This window comes from Plutella xylostella, chromosome 31 (genome assembly GCF_932276165.1).
Source record: "Plutella xylostella chromosome 31, ilPluXylo3.1, whole genome shotgun sequence".
NCBI lineage: Eukaryota > Metazoa > Arthropoda > Insecta > Lepidoptera > Plutellidae > Plutella > Plutella xylostella.
Genome location: NC_064011.1, coordinates 2,820,943 through 2,836,274, shown reverse-complemented (window position 1 = coordinate 2,836,274; position 15,332 = coordinate 2,820,943). Strand labels below are relative to the sequence as shown.

The following is a 15,332-nucleotide window of genomic DNA, read 5'->3' as shown; positions in this document are numbered from 1 at the left end:
CGGTTATAGTTATTTCTGCTCTTTCTGGAGTAATTCCAAGTTGTTAGACAACTAAACAGGTGGAACATCGAGTGTGAACTTTAATGTACATATAAATATAGTTCTTTATACAATATAAACAGATAGTGCGCATGTACTTACAGTTTCGGAACCTGCAGCAGTCACCAATTCTTGCAACGCTCGCACTGACAGAGCCTAGAAAAAATAAACAAACTAAATAAATCACCACACATCTCATAAATAAATAAATATGTGGAGACATCTCACACACGGCCATCCGACCCCAAGCTAGGCAGAACCTGTGTTATGGGTGTCGGACAGCTGATATATCTACACAAATACATATAGATACATACTAAGTATAAATACCAACACCCAAGACCCGAGTACAAATATCTGTCTTTAAATAAATATCTGCCCCAGCCGGGAATCGAGCCCGGGACCTTCGGCATAGCAGTCAGGGTCACTAACCACTACACCATTCGGTCGTATTTGGTGCACTAGAAACAGGAGCATTGACTCTACCAGTTTTGGCGGGTTATTTTTGTCGTTGTGTATGTAATAATAATATATAAGTAGAGAGGGAGTAGGTTTATTGCATTTTAGAGCTCATATAGGCAGAAAAAAACTGCACCGTTCAGGATTCAAACTGTAAGTCAGATAAACTGTAGTACTGAATCATGTAAGTATTTTAAAAAATAAATAGAACCATGTACTTATTGACATAATTACAAAGTGCAAAAATATGTAAAATAAGTATTTCCACGACAAAGCATATTCTGTTATTCTGCAAAAAGTAAAATCTGAAAAGGGTCGGAAACACGATACTTCATTCGACTGAGTAAGCCGAGGTCTTGCAAAACGAGAGATCTCTCTCAAAGGCAAAGAAATAGACGGACAGAATATGAAAATTTATAGAACCTTTGTCGGATATTGTATGAAAACGATTGGAGAAAATTGGGTCACGCGCCAGTGTTGAGACCCTTGGTGTTACGTATAAGATCACGTCCTCTCATTCGAACGGCTGCAGGTTCAAATCTTGCCAGATTACAATGAAATGTTTACAAATAAGGAACTGTAGTACAATTAAATATACAATATAATTATGCTTTGTTACGGTTAAGAAAAACCTCTTGGGGAAACCTGCACATAATATTTAACTGGATATATCAACTATTTCATCAGATAAAAAACTTTATCATGGAACTTAGAAATTTAATGAATGAAGTTAAACTATGAAAAAGAACCCTTATTATATCAGCCTAGACATAGACAATCCAAAATAATGGTTATTTCAATGTACGGAAAAGCGAATTACCTGCTATAAAATTCTACGTAAACTCGGCAAACACCAACTAAGTTCATTATTTAAAGAATGTAGATGCAAGTTTGGGCCGTCCTTTGAGGCATGGCCTTGTAACTGGGTTCAAGTCACGCTAACTAACTTCAACTTTAAAAGGTAGCGAATAACTTCGTAGGATGTTCATTGTTGTGTCTCATTCATTTAGTAATTACTAAGGCTCTGAAAATAGCATCATATTAAGATGCACCCTGCTCATCCAAAAATAAAAAAATAAACCCTTGGCGGATTCAAATAAACATATTTGGATTGTTATCTCTCTGTAAAAATATTAATTAACGTCATTTCAAACGTTAAAGAGCATTTTTTTTTCTAAATAACCCGTCGAGTCAAGCTTTTGCGGATTACTCTTATTTATCCTGTACAGTGCAAACCATGTGCAAACGCACTTGTTTTTATCCTTCGTTCTGACATTTTCTTCATTGGTTGCTAATAGTACTTCGTAGCTAGTAGGTATTTATAGTCTCTTACCTGTTCAATAACAAACACACACTGGCTCAGGTCAGGCGGTATGTTCTTGTCCTGTATGTTCTCGAGGAAGCAGTGTCGGTTGCCGAAGCCCTCCGCCGCGAGACACACTCGCTCTCCCGTGGCCGTGCAGGACAGGCACACCATGTCCTCCATTATATTATTATACTCTAGGCTCACTAGTGTTTTTCCCAAAACCGCCATGTTTCACGACACCTTCATGCTAATTAATTTTTTTAGAATCTATCTCCCAATACCCTAGAATCCTAGAATGTAAAAGTTTTAGTTGTTTCCGCCTGGAATGGCTATTATTAGCGTCTGTTACTTAGACTTCTCTTCTTCTCGCTGCAGCGCCATCTATTGTTCGTTAATGGTACTTCTTAGCTAGTATATAGACTCTTACCTGTTCAATAACAAACACGCACTGGCTCAGGTCAGGCTGTATATTATTATCCTATATGTTATGCTAATTTGGTTTGTTGCAACTAGCTATAACACTTCGATACCGCGATGTAGCCAATGCTACGTCCATACATTTTCTCAATTTCTCGCTTTAACGCCATCTGTTGGCAGCTTCACTCACCTGTTCAATAACAAACACGCACTGGCTCAGATCCGGCGGTATGTTCTTGTCCTGTATGTTCTCGAGGAAGCAGTGTCGGTTGCCGAAGCCCTCCGCCGCGAGACACACTCGTTCTCCCGTGGCCGTGCAGGACAGGCACACCATGTCTTCCTGTTGGGGGGAGAAAAGGGTTGGGGGGTGAGTAATTTGATGTGAAAAGAGTGAAAGAGTTAGGCTATAGCTCTAGTCAGACTATGGATTAGCTGTTGACTTTTGACATATCAATTATTATGCAAGAATTTAATATAGAAATTTTATATTTGATAACACTTAACAATGGAACAGGGGTGTTAATGATCTAGCAGAGTATGGCAATACTAGACCTTAGGGTCCTTCTGTCTAGAGCCCTGGGTACAGTCTGAAAAATATATAACGGAGGCATACCTTTATAGCGGAAACTGTACATCCTAAATATTTTTTTATGAAAACACGGGCTAGTTCCTGATCGATTTTCCATAAGTGAACGACAATTATTTATCTCCAGTAATATGTTATACAGGGTGGGCCAGTGAAAAGTTTAAATTTAAAAAATTCACAGAAAAAAAACTATAAGTAGTATTTCAAAATTTTTTTTTATATAACGTCAGTAGTCGGGATTTTTTTTTGGAATAATAATAGTGTTCATATGACCACCGTCGCGACTTCGGTATTCTTCCAAACGAGAATGGAAATTTGTCAATACTCTTTTGCATATTGTTGGTATTGCCACCATCTCTTCCCTAATCTTTGCTTTTAATTCACGCAGCCTCCTTGGTTTATGAATGTACACACGGTGCTTCAGGTATCCCCATAGAAAAAAAAACTACTGGGACAGGTCAGAGCTCCTGGGTGGCCAGGATATCGCCTCTCCGTGAAATCAGCTTTTCCGGGAAAATTTCTAAAACTACCGGCATGGACTCAATTGACGTGTAACAAGTGGTTTCGTGTTGCTGGAACCACGTTATCGAATTGTAACCTCAAATTCCTATAGCTTAGGGGACAGAAACACTCGTAACACTTCCTATGACAATACCGAGGTCTCTATGCAACAAAATTCCTATCCTCGTTTGGAAGAATGCCGAAGTCGCGACGGTGATCATATGAACACTATTATTATTTTAAAAAAAAAACCCGACTTCTGACGTTATATTAAAAAAAGATTTTTTGAAATATTTCTTATATTTTTTTTTTCTGTGAATTTTTTAAATTTAAACTTTTCACTGGCCCACCCTGTATTACTGTACAAAATAAACAAATGTACCTATTACTTAAGCAAGACAAAATAGGTACTATCTTTAAAATCTACAGAACTTCATCCTTGACAGCTGATTATATGCATATGAACTTTAGAAGTTACGTCGACCCTTGCTGGATGAACTTATTCTATTATGTTTTAGATGTAATTTATAAACTTACTTATTAGATTCCAAACATTATTGCTCAAACATATCTACAGTACCTAGCAAAAATTGCTGAAAACAATCCTGATCGAAGCTTTTGTAGCTTTTATGGTAAGTTGTTAACATATAGGACAGTTTTCCCAAGAAAAGATTCTAGTATGATTTCAGATAGATAGATAGAATACTCTTTATTTGTAAGCCATTAAGAATAATAATGTTAACAACTCGTAACTTAATTAGGGTACAAATTGCGGCCTTATCACTTAAAGCGATCTCTTTCAGAGAACCTTTTGCAGACTAGCACATACTATACATAACAAATCAGAGTCTACAAAATAATAGGTATATCACTGGGACCACACCCTTGTTAAATTATTCGTAAGTAATGATGCCATTGCGTGCTGAAAATACTGGCCAAATGTGAATGTTTAGAAACAAAGGCCTGGAAATATGAAACATGATATATCATAGCCCCACAGGCACAGTACGGGCTATTATTGTTCCCTAAAGTCTGTTTTTTGATCTCAGATAGGTACTAAATTCTCAGAGTCGATTGTCCCGCGATTAAGTGACGTATATCGTTCTATTGGCGGGACAATCGACTGTTGTTGAACCACTCAGAATCTGTCTATTTAGTATCTAATAAAAAAGCAGATTTTAGAGTTTCAGGGGCTATCAAAATGTTAAGGTACAGCTTGGTCCAAACCACTTGATAGGTCCTGAAGGTGGCTACGAATACATTTTGTGCTTTGTCAAAGTATTAACCAACTGTCAGTATTGGAAAGAATGTTAGTTTATGAATGTTAGTATATGAATAAAGAATGGCAGCTTGTTAGTTTGACAAGGTACAAAACTGCATTCGCTACCTACTTCTTAAGTACCAGATTAAATAAATAAACAAATAAACATCTCACACACGGCCATCCGACCCCAAGCTAGGCAGAACCTGTGTTATGGGTATCGGACAGCTGATATATCTACACAAATACATAGATAGATACATACTAAATATATAAATAAATATCAACACCCAAGACCCGAGTACAAATATCTGTCTTTAAACAAATATCTGCCCCAGCCGGGAATCGAACCCGGGACCTTCGCCATAGCAGTCAGGGCCACTAACCACTTCACCATTCACCCGTCAGTTGTTTGAACCGAACTGTACCTAAGTTTAAATCTCGTCAATTCCTGCAGGTTTACTAGCAGAAAATACTTTTAGCATTCAGTCCACCTGAGTCCATACTATACCTATTACTTTTGAGGATTACGAAGAAATATAAAATTAACTTAAGGTGAGTCGGGGCAAGCGCGCCATAGTTTTTTCATAGATGAATTCAACTCAATATATCTTCTCTATTTACTGACCTAAACATGTAAATTTATAAAATTTACAATCTTTGGTTATTTGAGATAATAATGTTACGTTGATTAAGTGAATATACTGATAAATTTAGGATATAATGCTAGTTTTTTAAAAACATGGAGATAGGCGCACTTGCCTCTGAAAATGGGGCAAGTGCGCCTACACAAAATAAACCGCCAAAAGTAATGCTTAGCAGAAAAACACCAAATTTACTTGAAAGAACGTCAACAAAAAAACACAATACTTTTGGGTTATTTTTGAAAATGGCAATACAAAATAAGTTACGGCCATCAAATGAAATTCGGGGCAAGTGCGCCATATCTTTCGAGTCAGGGGTTCTCAACAATCATAGGTGGGTAGCTTTTTGAATTTTGATAAAAACTTTAATGTATGTGTAGATGAAATTTTATACTGGCATAAATTATGACAAATCACAGTAATAGGAAAAAAAAACTTTAATTTCAGGCTAACTAAGCGTAACAGATTGGGCTTTGTACCGTTCTTAATGAATGCGTCGTATTTAAGAGTTAAATTTAACTGCGAGCGTCACATTTAGCTTGGCCCCCACTGTAAATTAATAAAATGTATGTAGCCAAATTTTTACCGAAGATTCGGTAAGAACTCAGTACCTACCGAGGTCTTAGAGCAATAATCTGCAATACAATAACATACATGTTCCCTACAAACGCAAGGACAGTCCCGAGTCAGTTATACTATGGCAGGTTACCAATTTATATTATAAAATTTGCATAAAGTGTTCTCGAGTTGTGATACTAGTCACTTACCAAGCCTCCAGTATGAATTTGGCTAAATAAATAAAAAAAGATATCAAAGGCAATTTTGGAAATAATCGGCCACCTTATGGTTGGTAACCCCTGCCTTGGGGCAAATGCGCCATATAAAAATGGCTGGTCCTAGTACTCAGGCGCACTTACCCCTCTCGAAAATTTTTAGGTTAAGATTTATAATTGGCTAGAAAATTATTAATTTCGCTACTAAAAAGAAAAATACAAGTAAGGATTTAAAGGAAATCTTTTAAATTATACACTCACCTTATTAGTTTCCCCAAACACTGATGATTTTCTGAGATTTTAATGGATTTGTAACACGTGCTCATCTCGTAATTGATGTTAAAATGACACTAAAAATAGAATGTCCATTATCTCAAATTAGAGCAAGCAGAGCCATCTGTGATTTAAACCCGGAACTTCATTTGATTTGTTCCATGGATGTAAGATGTCGTTAAGAGTCCCACATCATTAGTTTTTGAGATAATAGGGGGGGGCGCTCTTACCCCGTAGGCGCGCTTGCCCCGACTCACCTTATATATAAATTCCTTTGAGTAAGTACACTGTACCTCATTTACAATTTTTAGTCCATCTATCCAAAGGTTGTCTGGAAGAGATCGCTATAAGCGATAATACCGCCTATTGTACCCTAGTTAAGTGTCTATGTAAGATTGTTAATTATTTCTTGGTGTACAAATAAAGAGTACTCTATCTATCTATACTTCTGAGAAAATATCTTGAAACTTCAGAATGTTACGAGCGGGACCATTCCAAGGTCAGCTATAAACTCAAAGTAGAATGCGAATCGAGAATGAATGAACCCTTTATAGTTCGCAGGCCATTAGCAATACGAAGAGCGGAAAATTAAGAGCCTTTCCATGAATGAGTTAAAAGCGCCCTGAAATTTGTGAAGAGGGCTTTCTAGAGTTCCGGCGGGAATTCAGGGTTTTCAAAGTTAATCTGCGATAGAAAAATATTGCTTATAGATAATAGGTAGGTAGGTACTATTGAGAAATCAAAAGGTGGACTACACTAAACTTTGATGAAAAATTTACGAACAATATGGAGTGTCTGTGCAAAAGAGTCGTCTCGACAAATTACATCTCACTTTCCTATTTTGAATTATATAGTTCGGTTATAAGATTTGTGACTTTATTAATTGTTACAATTAGGTTGAAAAGTTTGTCAGGAAACCGTTTTATGAAAACCCTTTGTACCAATAATGTCACAAATCTTCTAAACGATAAGAGCTCAATGGTGTTGGTGGTTTCTTTTGCACTGACACTCTATCTAGTTCTTATTAAAATATCGTCGGTTTTCCCCAATGGTACACAAACAAATATGAAATACTCCAAGTCATGCTGATACAATTTATCATGTCGAATAGGTGTAGTGGGATTAAGTGATAGATGAGCGAAGCAGGTATCCGGTTAAATGCCTCGGCTATATTGAATGAATATTGGAGTTTAATGGAAAGCGACCGCGTATCGGTATCGCACGTATCGGACCAAACGGATTTTCATAAATGTATGGAGAAATGGCGACGGCAATGCCGATGAAAACGACGCACTTGTGTGAATTTCTATGCAAAGAATACTGAATACGATGCGTCCGCTGCGTACGATGCGTGACCAACATAGGTACTATATATTAAAACGCGCGCAAATTATGAAACAATATTATTATGAAAATGGCGCGAAGAAGAAGTATTAACAGACACTTATTTATATAACCTAATAGCACAACATTGAGGTGCAAAATATTATCAGTGTGGCATCATTATTTAGGTATTTATATCTACGCACGTTATACCAGTAACATAACAAAAGCAATTAAGCACCCATGAACTCATCAGATCCTGGAGCCTATATTATTATTGTATACTTAAGTATACAATTTTAAATAAGTTTAGCGTTTGTTAAAAGTCCACTTAGTTATGATCATTGATAAAACTACACCCTATATAAAAGCTGTAAGTATACACACACACACTCACGCCTTGTACTAATGTACTCCCTTGCGGGGTAGGCAGAGGTGCATTGCTGCACCCACTTTTCGCCAGAATGTTATGTTAGTCCCAATGTAATAGGGGGCGGGCCTATTGCCATTTTACGGGCACCTCCAAGACCCGAGAACAAATATCTGTGTTTAAACAAATATCTGCCTCAGCCGGGAATCGAACCCGGGACCATCGGCTCAGTAGTCAGGGTCACTAACCACTACCCCATTCGGTCGTCAACCCTATATAACACTTGTAAGTATAATGACTGCATTATTCTGTTCAAGTGAAAAGGATTTCAAAGTGTACTAATGCACTTATGATCGCAGACCGTCCGTGACCTAGGAACAGATTTATAGTTAGTATCAAAGGCCAAGACCTAGTTTAAGACTTTTGTTCAATCGGGTTAGTTGTACAGTTAGCAAAGAAACTACCTATATTTGGAATATAAATGGCATAAGCAAGTATATCCGTAATATAAAAATACATTGACAATATAATTTGACAATTAAGCTAAGATATTTTTTAAGCGGCTCACCTGATTTACCTAAATGAAGAATCTTAAGGATTTCTGAAATATTGAGCTCTAAAATAATAAGCCGTGAAAGTATCATGATACCATGAGGTTTTTTAAAAAGTTCCTGTATCGTATTAAAAGAGAATTATAAATTTACATAGGTAACCATACCTAACAAAGCCTTTGCCGTAGTGTCGTTAAAACGTCTTGAATCTCTTCTTTTCAGACAAAAATATAACATCCCTGTTTTTTTGGGTTAAAACATAAAGCTCATGTTACACTAATAAAGCGGCCGGGTTATAGAGCAATAAACTATTTTATAGTTATGTGATTGGTTTTATGCCATAGATCGATGCCGATGACCGTCTAGTTTTGAAGATATAAAACAATCGTTTCCGTTTTATGAGTACGTACTCTAACTTTTCATTTCTAAAATGATTGAGCCCTACAAACATAGAACAACGCAGACTTTAGTAATGCTTAAAAAAATATGAGACAATTTGACATACGCTGAGTTGCAGAAAGGAACTTTAAGCTAATGATGACCTTAAATGTATGTAGGAATGGAACATTATCATTTATTATTATTTGGATGAACAGAGTGTGTGAAGAAAGAAAGAAAACATTGATTGTCTATGAAAGGAAGTTTGACTGGGACGAATGGAGGATTAGCAACATGGGCTTTTCAGCTAATACAAAATGTCACTCTAATTTTTTGTTTGTGGGCACATCTATAGATGGCGCTGTAATGAGAATTATAATAATGATAATTGAGTCCAAATAATATCTGGCAACATTATTTTACTATTATTTATTTTTAATACTGGTAATTATTAAAACTCCGGCAATGGTACGTTTCTTTACAGTCAAAATATTTCGTCAAATTCAACTGCTATAATAGTTAAAAAATATTTTAGTATCTAGTCATTCACGAAAATTTTATAAAATAAAACATTACATATTTATGTTACTAATACTGACATCAATATGTTTAAAAAATATAGAATTTGCATACTACAAAATATTTCAGTGTGTATGTCATTCACGCAATGTGTGCATAATACGGAACGTTATTTGTTATTACGGCCGCCATAATACGAATAACTTTTTCGGATTTTTGTGATTTTATCGACAACTCTAGCTTTTTCGTGGACTCTGATTTGCCTCCTCACCTTCTGACCTTTGCGAGTACTATAATTGACCTTGATTTGCCTTTTGATTTGGATTTTGTACTATGGCGTCGAAACATAAGTGTTTTATTCCTGGTTGTGACCAGAATCAAAAACGTAAGTACCTATATTCACTAATTAATGTTCCGACTTTGGACGAGTGTTGTGTCTACCGTCGTAAAATTAAGTTTGATGTAATCTAGCTGAAGGATTGGTGCTTAGTGGCGGCTTATCAAGCTATGTACAACTCGGTTGCCAAAAGAATGGACCTGATACCGTATTCATAGCAACTCGGCGATACCGTAATGGATCGCGTTCGTAGTTCATCGACGCTCAAGCGAAACCAAGAGTAGAAACCAGTATCCCGCGCGGCATTAAACTATGAACTCCATATCATTGGTACAGGCCAGGATTTGAACCCACAGCCTCTCGATTGAGAGGACGAGGCCGTATCCATTACGCCACCACGGCTCTCCGTCATGCTGGTTAAATATAAATGTTTTTATTGCAGGTGAAACCACCAGTACCTTACATAGGTTCCCCAATCCTGATAAGGATGCTGGAAGATTCAGAAAATGGACCAATGCTATTGGTGGAATGTTATGTGTGGAGTATTATAAAAAAAGAAATAAATGTCGAAAACCTTATCCTGATGTATTAATTTATCCCCGTTATTTTATTCACGTAGGTATTTAATAGATACAAATAGCTAGAAATAAATCAAAATACCTATGTATTACCATTAGTGCTATATATACATATATGAAATTTAGTTCCTGGGCACATCTACAGCTGGCGCTGATATCATCGTGTGACTGATAGCTCTATTCTCAGAATAATTAATGTACTCTGTGATTAGCAAAATGTAGTGTGCTCAAATATAAATTGTATTAAAAGATGTATTAACTGAAATAAATGTGATTCAGTGTTTAAATACTTTTGGTTTTCATTTCCACCGCCTGGTCCCACAATTTTGGGGGCTCGTCGGGATCGAGCGTGGAAATGCAAAAAAAAACGACGCGTGATGATGATGAGCACACAGGACGACGACGGCCATTAAAGACGGAAATCAAAAACCTACGACGAAATAAAATAAAAGTTGAAAAAGTGATTGGTCACTAAATATAAGAAGAATATAAGAAGAAGAAGACGAAAAATGACGACGCAAACAAGAAACGACGGAAGAAGTAACGCGATGCTTGGCAGCATGGTGTCCAACGACAAATTCTGTGGAATTACAAAATTCAGTGGAGAAGATACGACGTATTCTTCGGCGAAGTGGGCCACCGATATTGAAGATAATGCCGAGATATTCGGATGGAGTGCCCGGCAGAAACTCATTGTCGCTCGACAATCGCTCGTTGGTACGGCTCAGTTGTGGCTAAGATCGGAGGAGACGCACAAAACATTTGAAGAACTAAATGCCGCCTTACAAAACGAATTTCCTGATGCATTAAATAGCAAGGAAATGCACGAGCAATACAAGCATAGATACCCAGAAGCAGAAAATGACAGCCATAGACACGAATCATGCGAAGAAGAACTGAGTGACAGCCAAGAAATGACAATGTCAAACAGCAACTATCAAGAAGTTGTAAACAAACAAGGTTTACAGAATGAAAAGGAGGAAAAGATAGATATTTGTGAAAAATCTGTAAATATGTTGATAGATAACGGAAATGACGTTAACCTTATTGTAGACGATGTATATATTGTAAAAAGAGACGATGAAATGAAGACAATGAGAGATGAACCAATCGATATGAAGGTTAATCTCAAAGATGATATCCCTGAAGCACAGTGGCCAACGCGTATATCAACGATGGAACAGAAGTTAGTGGAGGAAGAAGTAGCAGAATGGTTGAGAGAGGGTATAATTCAAGGAAGTTACTCAGAAGATTCTAATACTCTGGTGTCGGTGACAAGAAGAAATACAAGGAAGATGATAAAGTTTATAAATCAAGTTTTACCGAGTAGAAGAAAGATAAGAAGAGAAGCGATACACGAGATAAAAAAGATGAAAAGAAAGAAGGAAAAGAAGGTGATAAGAAAGAAGACAAGAAGGAAGAAAAGAAAGGAAGTGATATTCGGAGAAAGAAAGATGAAAGTGATGAACGAATGATGACGAATGTGTGTGTTGAAGGTGTAATGCCGTATTTGTTTATTATTATTAGTTAAGGTGTTAATTTATGTTGTTTATTTATTTGAGTTTGTTGTTTGTTTATTTAAGTAGTTTTAAATGCACATGCTGAGAGCAGCATGCAAGCAGGATGGCCGAGTTGTAGGAATGGAACATTATCATTTATTATAGATTGAAAAAAAAAAAAAATCATTTATTATTATTTGGATGAACAGAGTGTGTGAAGAAAGAAAGAAAACATTGATTGTCTATGAAAGGAAGTTTGACTGGGACGAATGGAGGATTAGCAAAATGTAGTGTGCTCAAATATAAATTGTATTAAAAGATGTATTAACTGAAATAAATGTGATTCAGTGTTTAAATACTTTTGGTTTTCATTTCCACCGCCTGGTCCCACATGTATACCTGCCTTCCTTTGACAGTATATGGACAGAAAGAGACAGACATAGATCTAATGCCGAAATTAGCTTAAAGTGCCTTTCTGCAACTCAGCGATACCTAGTTACCTAGCTAAAATTAAATTTTGTGCTTTCAAAATCGACTCCAATATCTACTGTCGGGTCTCTCGGAGATTTGAACTTCGGCAAAGTTACTATAATCCAGATTACTATAATCTAACACAGTCACAAATATTATGCTTCTACCGTTTAGGCAGTTTATTCTCTTGCCTGGACGCCGGCCGCTATTTTTGTGCCAACTCTCAGATTTTAGGTCAAACGTTACTCAATATAGACTTGGACGTGGGAGACGCATTCTTACTAATTGATCTTATTCTAATGACTAAGAAAATAAATTTACAAGCATAAGTATTTAAAGATGTGCTTACAAATTACTTTCAGTATTGAGTAGTATAGTAAAGACATAGGAACTAGGAACAATGTGCTATCACTGAGATACAAAGAAAATCTCCGAAAAATTAGACACTTTTTTACAATGCCTGCTGGACAAAAGGATTTTTTATGGAAAAAACTCATAGTGTCACTCCCTTTAAATATTATGTTTTGGACAGTATGTTTTTTATTATTATTCAGTTTTATTTAATACGCATTAGGCCACCTTATGATAAGTTGGGAATCGAACCAAGGAGATTACATTTATAATTTAAGATGTAAGCAAGCATCTGAAAATGTACCTTACCTACCTACATACATATTTTCAGCAAGTTACAAATACCACCCTGTAATTTTAACGAGTTCATCACTGGGCCAATTCCACATACCAAAACGGTCAATTATTTTTTTAATTAAAAAAGTTGAACTCACCGTGCGAAGGAATGAAACATCATCCTGCTCGCTCGCGCCCCCTTCCGCTTCCGCCATTTTGTATTTTTATAACTATCAAGCTTGTCTTATTTTCACAGCATTCCTCTTGATATGCATATCTGGAAATAGAGAAAATTATCACATTAGAAAGAAATATAAATATGTTAAAATACTATATAACTATCATCATATGTGTTATGTTCAGTGCTTGCTACAGTGTCAGCCATAATCAACATTTTTCACTTATTTATAAGTCAATGTGTTATGCACCTAGTTAAAAATAAATATAAATTAAAAGTAAACATAAACTATTTCAGAAATAAATAAAAACTATCATCATTCACATTAAATGGTCCCTCTATTTATAATTACTAACTAGTTTAACTACACAAATTTTGTACGATGTAGGTACAGCAATTATGTAAACTATTTTATAAATGTGCCACACTCTAAAGTACCTACATGGTTCCAGAAGATGTTGTAAATAAATTCGATCACTTATCTCAAATATTTTTGTCTTGACTATTATATGTGTATCCAAATAAATAATATGATAGCTATATTAGCTATCTATATAAATAATTTCACCGAAGTCCAAAAGTGGTTTAACAAATTTTGTTAAAAGACTTACATCCCCATCTTTTAATATTTACGTTTACTTCTGCGTACTAACTCGGTACAAAAACCTACACTTTGCCCTTAAACGGGTAAGTTTCGAAATAGGACAGCGTTATTATTCTGAGACATAGCGACAGTAATTTACAGTCAGCTGCAATAATTTCCAATTGAGTTCCTATACTTACCCGCAAGCGTTTACACCGCACGTCATTTGTTTAATCTATGGATCGTTTACATTTTACGACGATGACTACGAAAATAATGGTCGCTTTATTAGACAACTAGCTGTTCCCGCGAGCTTTGCTTCGCCTTGAAGTTTTCCCGTGGGAATTCCGCGATAAAAAGTAGCCTATGTTCTTTCTCAGGGTCTAGACCGTGTGTGTGTGTGTATTCAAATCCGTTCAGTAGTTTTATCGTGACAGAGTAACAGACAGACACAGTTACTTTCCCATTTATAATATTAGTAAGGATAAGGGCTCGTCGGCTTGTAGTCAGCTATTGCTTAAAGTCTGTTTTTTAATCTCAGATAGGTACTAAATTGACACATTCTGAACAGTTCATCAACAGTCGATTGTCCCGCTAATACTATCTACGATACGTCACTTAAACGCTGGACAGTCGACTGTTGATGAACCGTTCAGAATCTGTCGATTTAGTATCTGATAGTAAAAACAAACTTTAAGGTTAATTCATACAGCAGTTAGTAGAACAAATCAGTTATCGTATGAATAACGAAACGACTATTAAATATGCGCCTTTACCTACAGGGTGTTGCAAAAAGGGTATACTAAGCCGAAAGTGAGTGAGTCAGGGGGTCATTCTGAACAACTTTTGTTCTACGAGTTTTGGAAATTACCCTTAATACCTTTTTTGCAACACCCTGTATATTGCTTCAACCTTTAGAAGTACCTACGAGATACGGTTGTCTAATGGAAATCGAATGTAAGAGAATAAACATACCTAATATAGGTAAATATGTTCACTTGGGCGCTATTATTTGATGGATGATTCCCACGATACCTATAACGAGAATAACCAAGAGACTGATAAATTTACCCCGAGTTACTTTAAGTTGTACTTAGTGTGAGTTATTGTGTTGTGCGATATCTCTAAACTGCTTGTCAAGCTTGGATATTACGGTGACAACCTTTCAGTCTTGCAGGAGGTCTATAAGGGTCAATTCAGACGTACCACAACCACACCACAGCGACAACCACACCACAACCACGCGGTGTGGTCGGGCGTATATTTTGTATTGACAATGAATAATCCAATTCACACGTGCCACATTTTGCCGTTGTTATCGACCACCTGTGTAATACGACCACATCGCAACCACATCGCAACCACAACTAACCACATCGCAACGGCAACGCCGCCACGCGGCGGCGGCACCGCGGCAACCTGTTCTCCGTATTAACTGCACACGACGACGTGGTTACCACATCGCAATGACAGCGACAACGCAACCACATCGACATTTTGTCGCTGCCACAACGCAACCACAGCTTGACCACATTATGTCGCTGCGACGTGGTGTGGTTGTGGTACGTGTGAATTGACGCTAACTGTTACTGCCTGCATGTGTATGTTTTGTTAGCAAAACAGCTATATTCAGTGTATTCTTTATCTAAGCAGATTTAT

At 36.6% G+C, this 15,332-nt stretch overlaps 1 protein-coding gene across 1 annotated transcript in view; it reads right to left on the bottom strand.

Moving 5' to 3' along the window:
* LOC105392640 (ryanodine receptor) overlaps positions 1–15,332 on the bottom strand; it is a 170,963-nt gene that overhangs the window by 142,812 nt on the left and 12,819 nt on the right. Inside the window, exons 2-4 of the mRNA XM_048632203.1 lie at positions 13,071–13,189; positions 2,412–2,561; positions 142–195 (exon numbers count right to left, since the gene is read on the bottom strand). Of these exons, the coding sequence (XP_048488160.1) occupies positions 142–195; positions 2,412–2,561; positions 13,071–13,127 (261 nt within the window). The 5' untranslated portion in view covers positions 13,128–13,189. The remainder of the gene's footprint in view (positions 1–141; positions 196–2,411; positions 2,562–13,070; positions 13,190–15,332) is intronic.